Source organism: Balaenoptera musculus, chromosome 6 (genome assembly GCF_009873245.2).
Source record: "Balaenoptera musculus isolate JJ_BM4_2016_0621 chromosome 6, mBalMus1.pri.v3, whole genome shotgun sequence".
In the NCBI taxonomy this organism is placed as follows: Eukaryota; Metazoa; Chordata; class Mammalia; order Artiodactyla; family Balaenopteridae; genus Balaenoptera; species Balaenoptera musculus.
Genome location: NC_045790.1, coordinates 84,780,513 through 84,796,909, shown reverse-complemented (window position 1 = coordinate 84,796,909; position 16,397 = coordinate 84,780,513). Strand labels below are relative to the sequence as shown.

Below are 16,397 nucleotides of genomic sequence, written 5' to 3'. Positions count from 1 at the left end.
TCTCACATGACTCCAACTGTAAAAGGGGGGACAGTGGAAACTGCTGTGGGTGCAGAAGGAGGGGTTGGAGAAACAGGGCTGGGAAGGCAGAAGATAGAAAAGGGCAAAGAAGAACAAGAGGACCAGCTGGGAAGCAGCCCAACAGAAAGGAAAGCCACAGCAGAAAAGAAGTGTCATTCCATTTGAACAGCTCAGACATCCAGAGATACTATTAAAAGGGTAATTCTTAGCAATGACATTACAGAGCCACTCTTCTTGGCTTTGCCAAATATAATTATCAGGTCCTTCTGACATTCCCAGGAGGCAAAACCATTCCTTTCCCCTGGTCCAGACCAAGTGCTGATGTAATTGACCTGACACTGCAGAAGCTGTTGACAACTCAAATGCACTGCCCCACATACCTCTCTTCTTCTGTTCTCTTTCTTCTTAAAAAAAAAAAAAAAAAAAAGCCAATGCATTTTAAGATTCTCCCCGAAAAGTTCCTAAAATATTTGCTGATTTTTAATGCACAATAAGGTAGGATTCTATGTTTGATTTTTGGAAACAGGCTGTAATAGGGATACACGGGAATTAACATCCCCTCTCAGCCAGTGTACCTTTACACATGGGACACTTAAAAAATACCCTGAAATTTGTGGATGCCAGCTAGAAAAGAATTGAAGCTCAAGATAAAGAAATCCAGTTGAGGGACTTTCCTGGTGGTCCAGTGGGTAAGATTCCGCGCTCTCAATGCAGGGGGCCTGGGTTCGATCCCTTGTCGGGGAACTAGATCCCACATGCATGCTGCAACTAGGAAGCCCGCGTGCCACAAGTAAAAGAAATAAAAAAATAAAAAAATAAGATCCCGCATGTTGCAATTTGCAATTAAGACCTGGCACAGCGCAGCCAAAATAAATAAATATTTAAAAAAATAAAAAAAGAAATCCAGTTGACCCTTGAACAACATGGGTTTCAACTGTGCTGGTCCACTTATACTCAGATTTTTTTTTCAATAAATGGGTACTACAGCACACCATCCGCAGTTGAGTGAATCCCCAGATGCAGAACTGCAGATACAGAGGGCTGACTGTAAAGTTGTAAGGGGATTTTCCACAGCTGGGGGTGGTGGGCACCCCTGGCCCCCAGGTTGTTAAGCGTCAACTATAGTCTTTCCTGCTCTTTCAAGTGTGAAGCCATTATAAGAGATGGTGACTGATGCACCACCAGCTGCAATGGAGGTACTGATGGCAGAGGGAGCACCAAATTGAGTCGGGGGACAAGGATACAGCAGGGAGGAGTTAAAACGTCAGATGAACAGGTGCAAGAGGCAGCACAGGAGGCTGAAGAGGCAGAAGTCAGAGCAAAGAGGTGACAGCCAAAGAGGAGATGGGAGGAGGTGCTGGTGTCTGAGGCTGAATGGGTGGGAGCAACTGCACTAGTTCATGTCTAGGCCTCTCCTAGGATACGTCAGCCAGAAATGCATCCGTTCTTTATTTCAATCAACATCATTCTTTCCGGCATCTAGCTTTAAAACTTTACCCATCCCCTCCAACAAAAGCAATGTGCTGCCAAGCCTGACTGATTCCACTTCGGCAACGCCCTTCACGTTGGTCTCCCTCGTTTCTTACTAGGTCCTCCTATCATCTCATCCTAACCAAACCCTCCTACCTCATCTCCTGGACTCCAGTCTTCTCTAAACTCAATTCCATCTTCTAATCTTCCTCCTGGAGCACAGTTTTGATCATGTTACTGCCCAATTTGGAAATTCCCCCATGTCCTCCCAATTATGTGTCTCACCGTCTTGAATCTTCAACAGGACCTTGCATCTAGTGAAGTTCCTCTCCTTTCTGAATCTGCACCTACCAAAATACCAACTCTAAAGATTTAGCTCAAATGCCACCTCTTCTAGGCTTTCCTTCAAGTCTCTTCACTCTCTGCTGAGCTTCAAATGCTCTAGAAGACGTGCCTGATCAAGTACATGATAGCTGTGTACAAGCCTTACATCCCCTACTGGGCTGTGTCCATGATTTGGCAGGTCAGGGGATGGTGAACTGTGTCTTAGTATTTATCAGTCAATTCTCTACAGCACCCACCAAGAAATGATTATTGCATTTCCACCTCAGGTAAGGAACTACTCAAAAGTGGAATGAATTGGGATGTACCTGTTCATGAGTGGAAGCATTACAAGTATCCTGTAGATGTGATCTGGCTCTCAGGATAAAGCAAATCCACGATATAGCTTTGAGGGATGGGGTGGGGGGAGGCAGGTGGGGCTATTTGTTTTCGAGTCTAGAGACCTAGGACTGAGGTTCTGCTTTGCTGTTTACTAGCTTTCAGCCTGGTGCAGGTGGTTCTTCTCTGAGCATCATTTCTTCACTTCTGCAGGACTTCACAGGACTATGGACCAAATGAGACACATTTGTGAACTCTACACCAGTGGTTCTCAATCCCAATTGGGTATCATCACCCCCTGTAAAGCTTCCAAAAAATATAGAGGACCAGGCCTCAACCCAGGTAAACTGAATGAGAATCCCCTGGGAGTGGGACCCAGCGGGACTAATTTTTTATAAAATACTGTTTCTAATGCATACTCAAGGTTGAAAACTGTTATAAACTCATAAATACCATTAACAGTAGAACAAGGTGCTTTAGCCTGCTGGTTTAATTATCCTTTATTTGTTCAGTTAGGAATTAGTTCGATGCTTTTATAGTTCCATTATGTGTGTGAGCATTTTTTGTGTTGTTCTACATTGTTATTTGTGTGATTAGGTGGTTAATTCTGGGAGAGGAATAATATCCGGCACAAAGCTGTACACAAAAATGTACCTAACCCAATGGGTTGTTTTTTTGTTTTTTGTTTTTTTGAGGATAGGTAAAAGCTTCACAGGGTCCTCTAAAACCTTGCTACACAGAACTGTGGTGGCCAGACAGGCAGACCTGGTATAACCTGGGAGCTTGTGAGAAATGCACAATCTCAGGCCCCCCCACCAGAATCTGCATATTAAGATTTCCAGATGGCTCAATAGGTGAAGCAAAGGCAAACTTTTCTCAGTTCACATCATCTGTGTTGAGGACCTGCCACTCCCTGCCCTAATCTGTCTCCCATAAATCGGTTAAGCTTGGGACTTTTTCCAGATGCTGCTTCTCTAAAGCGTCCATTTGGTAAAAACTAAATTAAGAACACAAATCCTTACAAAAGCATCCTTCCTTTGAAAGAAGACTAGTCTTCACAGGGTACCTTCAAATAACCAGTTCCTCTAAGATATTTAAAATATGATCAGTGTATAAAATAAATTGATATCCACTTAAGTTTTATGCAGTACATGTATTAGTATACATGTACTTTACTGAACTTACAGACCCCGGGACCCAAATTCCAAAATTATGAAAGAAAGGAAGCTTAGCCACTGCAGTAAACTCTCCCTGTTGACCCACGCCCTCTGGACAACTATGATGTTAGCAGTACTCATCCAAGACTGTGCAGATCACATCACAGTCAAGGAGTTGTAGCAGATTCTAACCATCATCTAGACCAACTCTCCTGTTTTATAGACAGGAAACACAAGGGCCAAAGACTAAATGGAGTAACTTAAGGTCACATAGCACTTGAGACAGAGCCGAGCTCAGAATTCAAGCCCTGACTCCTCGTCCTGCACTCCCTATATAGCCTCTGTCACACATACTGCTCCTTCCCCACCACATGGCCTTGAACTTTCATTCTCAGAAATTGCTGACCTGCCTTGGCACTTAACTGTCACTTTGCTTCTTCCAGCTACTGTTATGCCCAACTCCCAAGACTGTTTTTCTCACTAGGCTACAGGAGAAGTTATATCACAGCTCAGTCAAAATATCCATTTATCAATCCACGTTTCCAAATATATTGGTAATGGATTCTGAAAAAGCTCAATACTAACTGCATACTATGCAGACTATGTAGCATCACTATCAGCTAGCACCAGGAGCATGGCGAGGGCAGGGCCTTTCCTTAGGCGGCTAAAGATTAAAAACAAGGGCAACCATTTACTCAGTAGTACAAAGTCGGTAGGAAACTACAGCAGGAAGCCAAAAACTGTAGCACAGTGGAGGCGGGCAGCACCTTTAAAAAACATACACAGTGTGACTATAAAATCACAAGTCTTGTCTTTTAATAAAACAAGCATGACAGAATGTAGAGCTCTAAACGAATGTTTCTCCCTCAAAGTAGTCACATCCTTAGTTCCAACAAAGCTACACCTGCTGGAGACATTATTTGGAACTCCTCTTTGGGGAAAGGAAGGCCTTAAAAGGCAGTCTATGAGCCACATTAGAAAACAGCCTTCCATTATGTTCGGCCGTTTAAAAACAGAAAATCCACGCTCCAAAGATGACACTGAAAAAATGAAAAGTGTGCTATAGCTCTTGTGGAGGCTCCAAAAGACCTCTAGCAAATTCTGAGTAACAGCATTACCACTGGAGAAACGTGTGTCCTCCCAGGACAGCCACTTTCAATGGGAGGGCATTCATTTGGATAGACAAGGTCTGATGTCTATTTAAAAAAAAAAACAAAAACCCACAAAACCCAGCCACACTCCTTTATAGTCACACTTGCATTTGATTAAAAAAATACAACAACAACATTCACACATGGTTCTTGTATGAATTCTAATTAAGAGACATTACATTCAGAATGATAGCACTCATAGTGATAATTTTCAGAAGACTCTAACAGCTTCTTTGCCACTTCAGGGGTACATAGGGTGCAGCTGTTTACCTGAATGTATTCTTAAATAAGTGACTACTAACACTCTCATCTTCCTAGTTGTAGCTCTGTGACAGGCTACCGACTGCAAGTTCGTGTTCCAGACCTTCTTTGCCAACACAGATTAATTACAAGGGAGCCACACCCCACCGTCTTAGGGTGAATTGGGAAAGGGCCGGTTAAATGAGGAAACAGGCCATTCCTTGGTAAAAGTTTGCAGTTTTCTTTCCCAATACATCTTCTTTTTATTGAGAACTTCCATTTTTATCCTGTGTTCCTCCTCTGCCATCTCACACTCTCGCTCTAGCTGCTGGATTTTGGCCACATGCACCTCATTCATCTGTATCAGCTGCAGTTGTAAGATGGACATTTGTTGATGGTGTTCTTCCTCATGCATCTTTTTTAAAGCACCTTCCTGAGAGGTTTTGCTCCTGTAGTTTTTATTGGCTGTTATTCTGACAGCTGAACACGAGGGTTCAGGTTGAGAGGTCCCCTCACATACTGGGAAGTGTATGAACTCTTTCTCATCATCGCACAGTTCTCTATTTGAAACAGCAAATGATTCTGAAAAACAGTAGCAGAAAACATGTTCAAAGATTTTACAGGCACAGAGTAAATCAATCCTATTTCAAATGACAGGGTCCCCCACGACAGGATGATCCGAAGTAGCATCTGCTCTGGTCTGCATGTTCACAGGTACCCCTGCCCCACCTGACTTCTCAAAAACCCATAAATCGAGAGTAATTTTCCCTGAAGAAGTAACGATAAAGGGTTTCATTATGTCATTTCTGGCACTTCGAACTACGGGAACAGTGGTCAGAGATTGCGCTTATCAAGAATTGGAGACCTGGCTATGTGGATATAAATCCTAACATGACATGTGCACGACTCCCACTGAGCAGAAGACCACAGTACGAGGCCAGCAGTGGGTTTTCAGATTAAGTTCTCCCGCAGTCTATCTCCCTCTCCGATTCTCATTCAGCCATGAACACTGAAGTTCAGTCTCCACAAGGGCACCTTTGCTGTGGGTCCTGGTCACAGGTCTTAACCCTTACCCAGGATAGCCATCTTAACAAAGGTTCTTCCTTGAAAGATGAGCCTACACGCCCTGGCTTAACTTCCTCAGACTTCTCTTCAGTCTCCTACATCTGGCTGTTGCCTCTAGCACTGCCATCTGGGGGTCAATATTCAGATCCCAAAGACACATTCCAACGTCCCTCGTATGTAACTTCTCCCTAGCACTTGACAATCCTTCTTGACATTTCTTTCCTCTATTAGCTTCTGAACCATCGCTCTCTCCTAAGTTTTCTACAGCCTCCTTTCTGATTGCTCTTTAAGTCTCCTGTCAGGACTCACACTTAAATCTTCCCCTGGGGTTCCTATCTTTGGCTCTGTTTTCAATCCACCCTAAGTAACCCTCATAATCTGGTTCCGACCTTCCTTTATCTTCCTTGCCTTACTCTTCAAATTACCCTGTGTATCCTCCAATCCTACCACAATCTTTATTTTTTTCCCATAATTCTGTCTTACTGCTCCTTCAGCTAAAGTTGGGCTCACTATTTGTCCCCACTCCCTTACTCAAACACACACTCGTACTCCAGTTTCCCCTTTCAACCTCCCGCATAACCCCTACTTCATTCAGGATCAATGCCACTTGCTGTGAAACCTCAGCCCTCTCCTTTCTCTGTACATACTCTTCTGTTACAGCACTTAACACATTCTAGTATTATTTGGGGACCATGCCTTAATCATATCTTTTATCCTCGGGCACCAATTATTTTGCTTGGTACCTAGTGGATGCCTAGTGAATATTTATGGGCTGAAGCTTTGAACAAAAGGGGAAAAGAGCTTATGGATACAAAAGGATGCCACGTTTGGTGGTGCCATGTTTGCACTAGTATTTTTATTGGGCAATGATACAAGTGTCAATTAGGAAGTTTCAATAAGGAAACCACTAACCCCACTAACCCATGGAGTCTTCTAGCTGTGACTCCAATGCCTTCTTGGGAAGCTTTGTATTTCCAATAATGAGAATCATCTCCTTGGAGAAAAATAATATCAATTTATTAACAGAGTTGATTACATTATTACATCCACTCCATTATTCCAGAAGATGGGATGCTGGGAATGTTAATGGCTACTGGGGGAAACCTAACTCATAACAGTCTGTTAATAAAAGGAAAATGGCTGCTGTTTATTTAGATTATTTCACTCCAAGGGGTTAGGTAACAACCATAACTAGTCCCTAATTAAGGTAAAAGAAAAGGTAAAAACCTTACTTTTGAAAGAGAAGGTTAAAAGGACCTCTCTGTCATCCAGAGATAATGAAAATGTCTCCCTAGGAATCTTTCCCAAATCCAGCGGCTATAGCCTCAATTAGATGTCCTTCCTTCATGCTCCCACTGATTCCTAAACCTACCTCTGGCAGAGCACTTGTTAAAACTGGCGGTTTAACTACCTCCCCTTCAGGTCTCTGATTACTTTGAAGACAGAGACTGCCTCTAGTTCATCCTCCTGGAGGACCCAGAACAGGGCCTGACACACTGCTAGGCATATAAGAAGCATGTGCAGGATGAATTGGCTGCAGTAGGTCACATCCCTCTCAACACAGCACAACTGTGTAGAAAGAACAGTGTTCTGAGTGGAGAGCTGAGGCACAGGACAAAGGAACAGGAAAGGCTTGGCACTGAGAATAGGATCCCTCAGATGGGATCAGATGCAAAGAGGATTACCTCATCCGTTTCCTTTCTAGTCTCAGATCTGAAACTGTCTTCAAAGAAGACTGGACACATTAGATGTGTTTTGGTACCTTTAGCCTCTTTTCTCTTTGATTTCATTCCAGAGGATAGTTCTGAATACTCCTCTGAGCCTTTAAAGTTCATGCCCTGACAATGCTACTCATCTCTCCCAATATCCAAATGCTCATTTTTATCTCAGTAATTCTTGGTTTTAGGAGCCTTTTGATGATGGTGAGGGTGATGATGATGATGACGGCAGCTACCATTTTCTGAGTAGCTAACCAGGCATTAGGCTAGTGCTTTGCAGCATTACCTCATTTAATCCTTACAGCAACCCTCTGAGGGAGGTATCAGTATAGAAAACCAAACACAACATCTAAAGTCATTTGGCTAGTTCAAAGAACCAGGACTCCAATCCAGGTCTGCACAACTCCAAAATCCAAGCTCAGCTACTACAACACCTGGCCTCTCACTGCGTCACTTGCTCAGCTGATCACTTATGTACCTTAAAATGCAATCTCCAAGTTGTATCAACTACAAAACCATCTATTATTAAGAATATGCGTGTATATCCTAAATTCTGATCTCCAAATTTCTCTCTAGAGTTGTGAACATGAAGACAGCATGTTTATATCCAGGAGCAGAGAAATGACTCTACTTTAAAACTAATTTTTTTAGTTTAAATGTGTGCTAACAAATGCATTTTAAATTTAAAAAGCCAGGCCTCTTAAGACTCTGGCAGAAGCTGGGGCTTAAAACTAGAAAAGCTCAATGGAGTAATTAACTTTCACACAAATATTAGCTCCAATGAATGGAAGCTAGTGTTCAGATGGGGAGAATCTCCTCTTAATTAGAGAAAGACTATCCTGGGCATGGCAACCTTCTGCAAACACACGCCATGTAATATCTCTCCCAGGTAAAACAAAGCTCACCTGAAGTAGAAAACAATTCGATCTTGTGCAAAATGGATGGGAAGGCCTAAAAGCTTTCCTGGGAACAGAGAACACAGTCAAGGGGGTGTTCTTCCACTTGGGCAATCTGAGTACGTTTAAGCTCATCGGGAAAACCTACTAAGGCAGTAAAAGGATGGGAAGGAAACTGTGTACAGGCTGAAGCTCAGCTCTTCTTAGCAGAACAAAGGAAACAGGATGGACTGGGAACACGGATAAGTAAGATGTGGGGGATGCATACTACGGAATATTATCCATCAACTAAAAGAAACAACTTAGGGCTTCCCTGGTGGCGCAGTGGTTGAGAATCTGCCTGCCAATGCAGGGGACACGGGTTCGAGCCCTGGTCTGGGAAGATCCCACATGCCGCGGAGCGGCTGGGCCCGTGAGCCACAACTGCTGAGCCTGCGCGTCTGGAGCCTGTGCCCCGCAACGGGAGGGGCCGCGATAGTGAAAGGCCCGCGCACCGCGATGAAGAGCGGTCCCCGCACCGCGATGAAAGAGTGGCCCCCGCTTGCCGCAACTAGAGAAAGCCCTCGCACGAAACCGAAGACCCAGCACAGCCAAAAATAAATAAATAAATAAATAAATAAATAAAGATTTACCTTAAAAAAAAAAAAAGAAACAACTTAGACTGACACACTGCAATGGGAATAGATATTTAAAACATTCTAAGTGAAAAGCAGCAAAAGGAAAAGGAATGGTATCTACTGCACAATTTTTAATCCATGTAAATTTAAAATATATGCACAAACACCAACGCATGCTTTCAAGAACATGTGAGAGAATACACAAGCACCTTAGAATGATTAAGGTGCAGGAGAAAAGAATGAAAGTGGTGAATGGGGATAAAAAAGTAATAAATGTGTAAGTAACAAACAAAAAAAGGGCTTTTCCAGACCAATGATGCTAGTGTGCCATGACTGGTAAAAATATAAGTCAGTCCCCTCTACTGGAGTTCCCACCCCCAAAAGAATAGGATTGGACTAAACAGTGATAATAATGGAAATTATTAAGAAATGTTTGCATTATTTAATATAGCTTTGCATACCTATGTCTGTGTTACTGGATTATAGCTTTATAGTAAAGAAATAATAGCATATGAATTAAGTGTAAGTTCTCTCAAGATATTTGAGTACTACTGAAAGCTTAGTTTTCCTAAGTGTATTTGACATTTGGCCATCCTTCCCTCCCGGCCACCCCTAGCAAATTTTGTTGGCTCCCTTAGTTTGTTCTGCAAACCTCTTCCCCAAAGATAATGGAAGATAAGTGTCAAAGGCAAATTATCACAGATCATAAATCTACAGGGTATAAATTGTTTTAATATATTTAAAGGTAAAATACTGGTTTTTTACAAATACATTCCTAAGTGTTAAATTTTAAGACTACTGTGTTCAACTACAGATGTACATTTTGAGCAAGTCATTGACAAAGCTAAGAATATGCATGCAGGGGACGGTGATCAAGATGACACAGCTGTTTTTGATAATTGGAATTTTGTATTTAGAGGTTACATTTTGTCAGCTTATGAATGGGCAGCTCCTGGAGAGGTCACAGGGTCCCCTTCTGGCCTGTGAGTTTAGTACCACTGGCCTCAGGAGTCCCTGTTTGTCGTTGGCTTGCTTTTGAATTACTTTGGCCACAAGTTCTGAGACAATGCTGTGTAAAACAGGAAGGGGCCGTCCTGAAGGGTGTTATTTGTGAAAAGAACTTGCTGAGTGCCTTCACCAGAGGCAGTAGAGTCTGCAGCTGAACCACAATAAATGGGGATAATTTTGCACGGCACAGACATTACAGTAGTTGTCTTTATGATAGGAACTGATTCCTTGAACGTATAATTGAACTCTAAAATGAACTATGCCTCTATGCAGGTTTAATGAAATTTCTGAGGTTGCTGAAATTTGTATATTTGTTTTCCTTTTCCAATGCAAGATCTGCTGATGAGGGGAGATATCTGACTGGTTTTATTATGGTTTATACATGAATAAATGGGATATTTAGTTCTGTACATAAATCTACAGTGAGTACATACACTGGAATGAGAGACAATCATATTAGACCAAATCATCAGATCAAACGACAAAGACATACTTTTGAGGCTTGAAAGTTCAAAGCTGACATTGACCTCTTGAAGGCCAGTTTTCCAGCCATTTGCTGCCCTGGCTCAACCCTCCACCCCACTCTCACATCCACATTTGCAGCTGGGTTCCCCTCACTTCCTCACTGCTGGGGATTGTGACAGCAAATTTAGTTCACCCATCCGTGGTATGGTCTGCAAAACTAACTCAAACCCAACTCCTTCGTTTTACAGAAGGGGAAACTGAGGCTCAGAGGGCATTTTAAAATAGTGTTTGTTCACTATCTTGAGACTCTGTGGAATTTTTAATCACCTTATTTTAAGTCATTCATTATTGGGAAAATCAAACCCCTGTTACAAAGGAGAGAAGCCAAATAGGTTCAAATGAAGAAGCACTTGGAATTTCTGGATTTTACTGTGTATTTGGCATACATCATGCAACAGGCCCTCTGTTATCACTGGGACATAACCAGACCCGGGTACCTTAAGGTCTAACAGCCTTAAGGGCATAGAACATTAGATTATTGAAGAATCTGAAAAAAAAAAAAAAATAGATGACACAGCTGAAGCCATCTCACACAAGAAACAGTTGGAGGGAGGCCTCTAGTGGAATCTGCCAGGCTCCTTCCTGTTTAACAAATGCCAACAAATCTTTCGGCACCTAATTCTGTCACAGGCACTCTGTAAGGTGTTTGGACAGAGCTGGTCTATAGAAATGTAATATGAGATACATACGTAACTAAAAATTTTTCTCATAGGCACATTAAAGAAGTAAAAAGAGGTAAAATTAATTTAAGCAATATATTTTTGATCCAATATATCTAAAGTATTATCATTTCAACATTTAATCAACATAAACATTGTTAGTAAGATATTTTATTGATACATTCTTTTTTGGTACTAAATCTTTGAGATATAGTGTGTACATTTATAGCACATCTCAATTCAGTCTCCCCACATTTCAAGTGCTTACCAGCCTCATGTGGCTTGTGGCTACTGTACTGGACAGTACAGTAGAGACAGAGAGATAGTAGAGATAAAGTTAGTAGAGATAATAACTGAACACACACACACACACATACACACACACACACACAGAGTCCATGTGTGTCAAAATACACACAGTGGAATGTGAGCCATAACCCTATAGCAGGTTTTCAACCTCTTCCCCAGCAAGACCCAGAAGGGATGATTAACAATTCCAGCTTTCTTTTTCTTTCTTAAAACTAAGTTGAAATGCAAAATGAGTGAGGTAACCTCAAAGCTGTTTAAATGTATGGAAAGCGTTCCAGTACCTTAACTACTAGAGTTTACAGATACTTTGGACACAGTTCCCAACTGACAAAGCAGCATGCTTCTCCACCGCCCTCCAGATTTGACCTGGAAACAGGAACCAGGAAGCATATGGCTGTACTTTAATAATCACCAGCAAAGAGAAGTCTCATGTGTCATATATGTACAAACATCCAATTTAAAATAAATCTCTTTTACAAGTGAGTCTCTAGCAAATGTCACTACAGGAAGGACACTGAGAATCCATATTTATTGCCTTCTTGCTGGAAATTTAGAAATTGTTTTTATGAGTAAATGAACTACATTCTTTCCTCTAAAAAGCAAGAGAAAAAAATCTGTGGAATGGACTTTCTAGATCCTACCCTAGAATTTGAAAATGGGGAAGTAAGACTGTCCCGTTAAAATAAGTCTATGAAATCAATATGCAATCATCCAGATCACGGATTTGCGAAGTAAACTGCATGCAGTCCACACCAGCATCTTCCTCGGCAACATCTCCCAGGGAATATGAGCAATTTGAAAAGCAGTCCTGCTGATTCACCTCCCTCCCTCCCCCAGCACCATTCCTTTCACTGCCTCACAGACACGCAATCGCTCCAAGGCCAGCATAATGGAGAGGAACAGGCTGAAGCTATAAACATCTCCAAAGCAAGGACACTCAATTAGCAGCGGGCCCCCTCCACCACAGAAGCAGCAACAAGGAGGGGTGAGAGAGAGCTGGCAGTGTCCATATCAACACTCTCTTCTGGGAGCTGCCCTGGCTGGGGAGCTCAAGAATCAAAACTCAGACACAGGGTTCCTACCCTGAGAAACAGTACATGAGTTTCTTGACATTCACCACTATGGTTGCCCAACTGGCTCCCTAGACTTGACCTTGGCCAAATGATCAGAAAACAAACATTTGATCATAATTTAGCTTCCCAGGATGATCTGCCGACAGGAAAAAAAAAAAGTGCTAATCAAAAACATGTATTCTGTTCACTTGGTTATTATCTTTTCCACTCTATACGGATAACATTCTTGGTTTTAGACAATTTCTTGTGACTTTTAATTAACCAGTCCCTCAGAGCTCAATTTACTCTGGGGACACTAATAAGTGAATTTCTCATCCTGCAAGCCAAGAATCGGATTTTTCTAGGCAAATGCTTGCTTCCTGGGTCCTTGGAGCACCTTATGAACAGCCCTCCGGCCTTCCCAGAAATCTTCCTCTGCTTCAAGTATATTTTCTGCAAACTGCAATCAATCTTTATATAAACTGGTCATTCCTATCTTAAAAGAGGCAGGAATTATTGGCAATTTATCTATATGCATCCTCACCCTGCCCTTGCCTGGAGACATTTCAATAAGCCCCTTAATTCCAACTTTTTAAAGCCATGACACACTATCGCTACAGCCTTGATTACGTGACATTCTTTTCCTTCCCCAAGAATTAAGTATGACATTTTTCTCTTTTCAGTGGAAGTATATTAAAACTAAAATGATTTTTTTTCCAGAATTTCTCAAGTTTCCTAGAGTGCACAAACCAAAACTATAGATCACAATATTATAATGGGTAGAAATGCTGGTTTTTAATCTGGGTGACTGCTAAATGGGTGTTTGCTGTATTAGTCTCTGTACTTTTCCTAAGTTTGAAATAGTTCACTTTCTTAATGTGGCATTTTGAGTAACTTAATGCAGAGCTTTGCACATAATAGGTCCTCAAAAACTATTTTTTGAAAAAAAATACAATAGAGTGAATGAATATAAATCCTCCAGTTCTCTTTAATATATTTGAGATAGATTGAGATAAGCAACTAAGATACTTCATTAATAACTATATTAATGTAGCCCCTTATTTTTCCTTGATAAGTAATAACAGAGATAAGTGAGATCTCTCTAAGAGAGACACAAGGAGATAAGAGCTTCTATTTTTATGTACGACTTGAATGTCCTATCTAATTGGGAAATTTTGTATTGAGAAAGTCAAGTTTGATATGAAAGTTTCTTTTTTCTAAATTCCCTCAAAATGAAGGACTTGAAAATCACAATGTCAAACAGGTACCCAAGGAGAACATGCAAGCGGGCGTCAGGCACCGATACCTTGGGTGGCGGCATCAGCATGGTACTCGGGCTCCTCCTCGGGAGGGCTCTGCAGGAAGTACAGCTGCTCGGGCAGCATGTTGGCGATCTTCTCCTTCCCCAGGACGTGGGTGCTCAGAAGGGGGCTGACGCTCCGTTTCACTTTCTCTCTCCTTTCATGGGCCATAATCTTTTTGGTCCGAGCCTTGATGTTCTCCCAGCACTTCTTCAGCTGTTTGAAATCCCGCAGCGACACGCTGGGCTGCGAGTTGTATTCATGGGCGAGCGCCTGCCAGGTACGTTGCTTGAGGGCAATAGTTCGCGCGTCGCTTTTCTTACACTCCAGCACATACTTGTACTTTTCTACTAAAGCCAGCAGGATGCTCTTTTCCAATTCTGAGAAGTATTTGGCAGGTTTTATGATTTCGTTGTTTTGCATTTTCCACTACGTTTCTCCTGGCTGTTAGCTATCCTGGAACAGGAAGTTTGAAACAATCAGTACCAACTCCAGCAATAAACAAGTCAGCGAATCACTCAAGCTCTATCCCTGACTTGATTCCCTGGTCTGAAATACGGCACTTTCTTTTCCACTCATGTTGAATTGTGGTATTCTCAAGAAAACATTCAGAAGATTACAAGGAATGGGGTTTTTTACTTAAAAGTAGATTTTCAGGTAGGACCTTTGCTGTAGGTCTTGACCATTTTGTGATTATCTGGTACAGAACAGCAAAAAAAAAAGTTGAACATCTATGTGGAACTCTAATGTGTTCATTTATTTCTGCTTAATATTAAGGAACAGATAATTCCCCAAATTCATGTTAGGCAGCTTTTAAACTAAACAGGTCTCTCAAAGTTTTGTCACAGCTGAAGACAAGAGAAGCCACTGTGTGATCTAATACAACAGATAATGTAACTACTACCAAGATTTCAGAATCATCCAGAAATCACCCCAGAAGATCTGACATTTCCATCACTATGTCTGTGACCTTCGTTAGGTCCATGCTCTTAGAAGAACCTCAGTTTCTTTACCTTTAAAATGAGGGCTTGGAGTCTGTGATCCTTAAGGTCTAAGGGCCACTTTTATTTTATTTATTTTTCTGTTTTTTAAACATCTTTATTGGAGTATAATTGCTTTACAATGGCGGGCCACTTTTAAAAGTGTACAGTTCTGTGTAAATAATTAATATAATTTCAGAAGTGTAAGGGCCTGGACACTTTAGAGCTTGAGTCCAGTGCCTCTCTTTTTTTTTTTTTCCTGGACATTTCATATAAATGGAATAATTCAATATGAGGTCTTTTGTGACTTGTTTCTTTCACTTAGCATAATGTTTTCAAGGTCTGTCTATGTTGTAGCATGTATCAATACTTCATTCCTTGTTATTACCAAATGATATTCCATTTTATAGATGTAGCACAGTCTATATCCATTTACCAATTAATGGATTTTTAAAACTGAGATATAGTTGACACGTAACATTACATTGGTTTCAGGTATACAACATAACGATTTTATTTATTTATATATATATATATACACACATACACACATATGGAAATGATCACCACAATAAATCTAGTTGACATCCATCACCACACAGTTACAATTTTTTTCTTTTAAGATCTATTCTCTTAGCAACTTTCAAATATACAATATAATACTATTAACTATAGTCACCATGCTGTATATTACATCCCAGGACTTACTTACATTATAACTGGAAATTTGTACCTTTTGACCACCTTCACCCATTTTGCCCCCCCCCCACTCCCCATCTCTGGCAACTACCAATCTGTTCTGTATCTATGAGTTCTTTTTCTTTTTTCTTCTTATTCTTCTTCTTTTTTTTTTTTTTAGATTCCACATACATGTGAGATCATACAGTATTTGTCTTTCTCTGTCTGACTTATTTCACTTAGCATAACACCCTCAAGGTCCATCCCTGCTGTCATATATGGCAGGCTATCCTTCTTTTTTGTGGTTGAATAACATTCCTTTGTGTACCTATATACCACATTTTCCTTATCCCTCTTTTCAATTGAGGGAACTAAACTAAGGGCCAGTAAGGTGAAATGGATTGTACAAGATCACAAAGATGGTGACTTCAGAAGTCAAGAACCTGGACTGCCCTGATAGTTTGGTAATCTTTTTTTAAACACACCAAATAATAGCCATTTTTTAATGCATATTCGTTTAACGTCTTTGTTCACATATTATAGTAAAAGTTACCAATTTTATATTATTTTAAAAATGTGAAATGACATTCCATTTTCTCCCTTATCATTATTACAGTCTACATACCTTTTTATATTTTAGATAAAAATTGTATATATTTAACATACATAGAGAAATGATTACTACAAACAAGCTAAATAACATACCTCCTCACATAGTTACCTTTTATATGCGTGATGAGAGCGCCTAAAATCTAGTCTCATCATATTTCCAATATTCAATACAGTATTATTAGCTACAGTCATCACTCCTGTACACTAGATCTCTAGACTTATTCATCCTACATAACTGCACTTTGTACCCTTTGACCAACATCTCCCCGTTTCCCCCA

The 16,397-nt window shown here is 40.9% G+C and overlaps 1 protein-coding gene across 6 annotated transcripts in view; it reads right to left on the bottom strand.

The window, feature by feature from the left end:
- LOC118896920 (myb/SANT-like DNA-binding domain-containing protein 3) overlaps positions 1 to 16,397 on the bottom strand; it is a 166,893-nt gene that overhangs the window by 127,214 nt on the left and 23,282 nt on the right. For 5 of the 6 annotated variants that reach the window (XM_036855555.1, XM_036855552.1, XM_036855554.1 and 2 more), the window contains 2 exons: positions 13,855 to 14,305; positions 2,637 to 5,281 (listed from right to left, as the gene is read on the bottom strand). In XM_036855555.1, the coding sequence (XP_036711450.1) occupies positions 4,872 to 5,281; positions 13,855 to 14,272 (828 nt within the window). In that variant the 5' untranslated portion in view covers positions 14,273 to 14,305 and the 3' untranslated portion in view covers positions 2,637 to 4,871. Of the gene's footprint in view, positions 1 to 2,636; positions 5,282 to 13,854; positions 14,306 to 16,397 lie in introns of those variants that run through there. The other variant, XM_036855557.1, reaches the window with a different exon arrangement.